The sequence below is a fragment of the Pundamilia nyererei genome, unplaced genomic scaffold (genome assembly GCF_000239375.1).
Source record: "Pundamilia nyererei isolate P.nyererei 1_Seehausen unplaced genomic scaffold, PunNye1.0 scaffold00049, whole genome shotgun sequence".
NCBI classification, from domain to species: domain Eukaryota; kingdom Metazoa; phylum Chordata; class Actinopteri; order Cichliformes; family Cichlidae; genus Pundamilia; species Pundamilia nyererei.
In genome coordinates this window covers 1479594-1485058 of record NW_005187450.1, presented here as the reverse complement: position 1 = coordinate 1485058, position 5465 = coordinate 1479594, and the positions used below count along the sequence as shown (strand labels likewise).

Genomic DNA, 5465 nt, shown 5'->3' with positions numbered 1-5465 from the left:
TTTTTTTTAAACCTCGTCCCTGTTTGAACATTCACAACTACAAATTTCTCACCTTGACAGATCAGTAAAAGGTGGAAACTACAGAGTGTTGAACAGCAACAGACTGAATTAGAGGCCAAGAAGAAAGCCAAGCAGGAAGCCAAAGAAATGGCAAAAAAGCAGACAGGTAACAGGGTTAATTTACTCTAAATTGATCATTTTCTTTCACCCATATTTCATGTTCCTCATTGTTTTTAATGTTGACTTCCATAGAGGAAAGGACAAAGGCTAAACAGAGTTATCAGGAGTCTCTCAAGAACGTCGTCACAGTTCGCCAGCAAGTAGCAGTGAGTCACTCACTTTCTGTTCCTGCCATTTTCTCTTTTCAACTTTAGATGGGCTTTGGTGTCCCTGTGGCGTGAGAGTTATACTCGCTCAAGAACATGTTAAAGCCTCTACATTAATGGCCAGTTTAACCCTCTGCTCTGCCCCCCATTTTCTGATGATGCCTTTGGTTTTTCTGCACATAAATACAGTGACTCATAAGCGAGTAAAGCACTTTTACCAGTCTGTAGCACTGGCATTGAAGTGGCCTTTTAATATTTATGTCTGTCACATGATGTGTCTGGGGAAACAGAATCCGCAGCGGGGGACTAGAGCATTAAGAGACTCATCCTTTACTTATCACGTGATTTTTTTTAATTTATTTTTTCTCCCCTGGAGAGCGACAATAGCTCCTTTCTGCCCAAAAGCCCATCTACTGGGATTACTGCTTTACACCCACCTGGTTACTCATGCACAGTCTTTCCACCATAGTGCTTCCTTCTTCTTTTTTAAATACTCTGTCCCCTCTACCTTTCACCATCTGAGGCTTTGCCATCATTTGTTTGAGTGAACACTAATGGCGTGCACCAGACTAATCCTCTGTGTGATGACTGTTTCAGTGAAAACTTGGTTTTAAGGCACTCCCTGCTGAATTGGCACCCTCATATAAGCACGTTGGCACCATCTGGTGGCGTGCATCGTAGTCGGCGATGTTGGCAGCAACGCTTGAAAGTAACAGTCGTCAACTTGCCAACTTCAGCAGAACATTGGCAGTTTCGGCTAACTGTCAGTTTCAGCTGGCACTTGGACAATGAAGTTTTCTTGTCTAATTACTAATTATTTGAAAGAAAGCTCAGTGATTTTCGGAAGCTCCTGCTGCTGTGATATAAATAATATTACAAAAGGGTTGTGCAGTGATTTGGTTGTTCACCAACTGTGGCATGAGAAAAATACAACTTGCTAGTGAGCAAAATGAAATGAGCTGAATAGACTCATTTTCTTGGGAAATAAAATATGCAAATTAACAGTTTAGCTTAAGGAAGCACTGCTGTAGCATTTTCAATGTAAACAGAAATGTGTGTTTTAGGTTATAAGGTAATTATTCACAATAATCTTTTCATTTTGTAAGCTTTAAATCCAAGTGTCCTGCTTCTTTGGAGTGAAAACAACGTATAATCTTCGTTGTAACATTATGTAATTCTCCAATCTTGATACAGCTGACTCGTAACAAGCAAACTGTCAGAAGACAGATTCTATGTATGCTTGTATACACCATAAATATATACATTCACCAGGTACTACATTATGTACACCTTCCTAGCCCCCTTTTGCCTTCAGAACTGCCTCGACTCTTTTGTTATCCACCTTTTATTCAACAAGGTGCTGGAAATAATCCTCTTAGATTTTGGTGGCACAGCATAAATGCAGCTCAGCAGAGCGTTTAGAGCATGTTGCACTGTGAAGCTCGTGTTCCACCACATCCCAAAAGGATGTCATATCACCTTATCCCTAGCATCTTCCTCTTTCACACAAAGAAGTGTACTCCATAGTGCCAATCCATGGTGGCAAATGGGGAGGGTTGTGTCAGGAAGCATCCGGAATAAAATCTTGGCCAAATTAAATATGCGGATCATCAACACAAGTGTGCCAAGAAAATGTTCCTCACACCATTCCTCCATCAGAAGCCTGAAATGTTCATACAAAGGATGTGTGCTTTCATGTTGCTTACACCAAATTCTGACCCTACCATCTTAATGTCGAGGCAGAAATGAAGACCAGGCAGTCTTATTCTAATCTCCTGTTGTCCAGTTTTGGTGAGCCTCAGTGAATTGTAGCCAGTTTGCTGGTCTTCTGCTACTGAAGACCATCTGCCTAAAGATTCAACATACTGTGCTTTCAGAGATGCTCTTCTTTTGGTTCTAGCAAGTGGGGGGTTTTTTGTTTCTTTGGACTTTCTGTCAGCTCAAAGCAGTCTGGTCATTGGATATTTTTCCATAATTTGACCGTTCTCTGTGAAATGTTTAAACAGCAAAACATTGAACTAAAAGTCATCAGATATAGAATAAGGGGTCACATGCATTCAAGACTGGGGATAAACTCTAACTAGTTTGACTGTGTCTACATTTACAGAGGTGTTCATTAAAGTGATCATTCTTTGTATTTTACTGAATGCAGTGTTACTGACCTATTTAATTAGGAATCATCAAACGCCGGCGGGAAGAAAAGAGAGCGAGTCGACAGTGAGGTTGGAGACTTGACTCCCAAACCAAGCAAGAAGTTAATGAAATCTGCAGAGAAACCCCAGAAGACAGAAGTAACTCCTCAAGACAGCTTCAAGCCCTTTGACTACAGTCAGTCAGACCTCAAAGTCTTTGCTGGTACGCATATCATTTTTTTATTACACTGGGTGAAACCACGGCTTATTTTTCATTCATTTGCAGTTGTTTTAAAATCTAAAAAAACCCAATTTAAATTCTGTGCACTCTCTTTTCTTCTACAGGTAACACATCAAAGGATAACACACAGTTTGATCCAAACCGGCAAGCCCACGATTTTAAGAGAAAAGTATGGCTCTGTTAAAATAATTTATTAACCGAACCACATGCAAATATATTCATGTTTAATAATGAATTGCTACATTTTGTGTAACAGAAAACTCCTAAGGGACAGAAAAACAACACTGGTGCTGGCAACCGAAGTATGTCGTACCTGCCTGGAAAATCGGATCGGTAAATATATTCAGCGTACAGAGGTTTTTCTGGCCTTGCTAATTCAAACTCACAGAATATTAACCACTCTGTCCTTTTCTTCCCCCTTACAGAGGATTCCGGCATAACTGGCCCAAAAGATAGGCTGTCTTTGATGCCATTTTCTGTCTCCATTTTAAAACCTTTTCACCCTGCAGAAACAGTGTTTGTCTTTTTTTGTCCTTGTTGTGCAGCCAAGTAAAATCCAGGATTTCAGAATTTAATGAATTTTGAATCAAAAAGTGTCTTTTTCTATCTGCGCACACTTCCTAATTAAAGATAGTTTTAGAAGTAAACCCTGCCTTATTTTCTTATTTGTGCAACAGTATTATGTAGAATTATCACTACCAACTCAGATATTTAAAATAATAGTTAATAAATAGTTAATAAAATTGGTTATTATCCTTCTTAGCTTGTGTGGACTATGCTGCATGTGTTCTTTGAAGCACTAGTGTCAGCATCAATCTAGAGCTTTACTTCAAAAGTTCCCGAGCTTAGCTTCTTTATTAGATTTGATTTTACAAGTGTACAGTCTGCTGCAGTGATGCGGACGCTGCACCAGTCCATCGTGGTGAAGAGGGAGCTGAGTGTAAAAGCGAAGCTCTCAATTTACCGGTCGATCTACGTCCCTACCCTCACCTATGGCCACGAGCTGTGGGTAGTGACCGAAAGAACGAGATCGCGGATACAAGCGGCAGAAATGAGCTTCCTCCGAAGGGTGGCTGGCCTCTCCCTTAGAGATAGGGTGAGAAGTTCGGCCATCCGGGAGGGGCTCACATCGAAAGGAGCCAGCTGAGGTGGTTCGGGCATCTGACAAGGATGCGCCTCCTGGGTGAGGTGTTCTGGGCATGTCCCACCGGGAGGAGGCCCTGGGGCAGACCCAGGACACGCTGGAGAGATTATATCTCTCGGCTGGCCTGGGAACACCTTGGTGTTCCCCCGGATAAGCTGGAGGAGGTGGCTGGGGAGAGGGAGGTCTGGGCCTCTCTGCTTAGGCTGCTGCCCCTGCGACCCGGCCTTGGATAAAGCAGAAGAAGATGGATGGATGGATGGATGGATGGATGGAAGTGTGCAGTCATTTGTTAAGAATGAACTAAAAGTGGTGGACACTAGTGTGCAAAAGTCTAGAGCCACACTTCATTTCTTCATATTTTGCTTCCAAGTAGCCAAACTTTCTTGTTTTTTTTTTTTGTTTTTTTTAAAGCTGTTTTGTTCAATAGTTCCCCAAGGTCTCTGAAGAGGGCAGCACAGCGATTAGCACTGTTGCACCACAGCAAGAAAGTCTTGAGTTCAGCTAATTTCACTCAGCTGAAGCCTTTCTGTGTGGAGTTTGCATGTTCACCCTGTGTTTTGGGGGTTCTCTCCAGGTACTCTGGCTTCCTCTGGCAGTCCAAAGACATGCAGGTTGTGGGGTTAGGTTAGTTGGTGAATCGAAATTGTCCATAGTTGTGAATGTGAGTGCACATGGTTGTTTGTCTTTCTGTGTTAGCCCTGCTGCATCAGGCTGGCGACCTGTCCAGGGTATACCCTCCTCTTGCCCTATCGTAGCCCCCCTTCGACGCTGATAAGGTTAAGTGAATGGATCGTTCAATCTCTGAATGACTTTCATTGGCTGTCATTGTCCATTTACAGTTCAGTTTTTGTACCTGACGGTTAAAGGAATATGTTTTATTTCTGGCTGTAAATCCACTTAACACTGGCCTATGACACATTCAAGCTTTAAAAAGTCACCCGTATATACATAACAGACAACTGACAAGAAACCTGACAAGTGAAACATGAAAGAAATTTCAGGCCTAAAAAAAAGAACTGTCTACAGCAGATGATGAGTATCTGAATGGCAGGTCCTTAAGAAATAGGAAAGCAATCCAGTAAAGACCTGAAACGGGACCTGAGATGCATCTGGACCTTCAGCTGATCCCTCTTCTCTTCACTGAACCCTCATCGAGAATGGTCTCAGTAGAAAGGTGACTGTCAAGAAGCCGTTCTTAAGGGAAACCGTGAGAAAAGGCTGAGTTATGTCAAATTATGTAAGAACTGGCCTGAAATGATCAGTTGACAGGTTTTATGGAGTGATGAATAAATATTTGAGCTTTTTGGTCCATATTGTCATCAGTATGTACAGAGGAGTTCATGAGTGGGGTACAACAATGAATGTCTGCAGCCATCTGTTTAACAGATGGGCGATCATGGTTTCAAGCAGCATTTGAGCCTGTGGTGTAGGGGATCTTTTTAAAATGGATAAATGTGCAAAAATAGCATCAGATTTTGATCCACCAAGCAATACTACCTGGAAAGAATGTGATTGGCTTGATTTTTCAGCATAATAGTGATCACAAACACTCAATGCAGCAGAACCATACGTGGATAGAGAAATAGACAGTGAAACACTATTAGTCATGGATTGGCCTCCAC

The 5465-nt window shown here is 41.9% G+C and overlaps 1 protein-coding gene across 1 annotated transcript in view; it reads left to right on the top strand.

The window, feature by feature from the left end:
* exosc10 (exosome component 10) overlaps positions 1-3346 on the top strand; it is a 12374-nt gene extending 9028 nt beyond the window's left edge. The window contains exons 20-25 of the mRNA XM_005732935.2: positions 61-166; positions 253-326; positions 2501-2681; positions 2804-2868; positions 2956-3032; positions 3125-3346. Of these exons, the coding sequence (XP_005732992.1) occupies positions 61-166; positions 253-326; positions 2501-2681; positions 2804-2868; positions 2956-3032; positions 3125-3155 (534 nt within the window). The 3' untranslated portion in view covers positions 3156-3346. The remainder of the gene's footprint in view (positions 1-60; positions 167-252; positions 327-2500; positions 2682-2803; positions 2869-2955; positions 3033-3124) is intronic.
* Positions 3347-5465: the final 2119 nt, after the last annotated feature.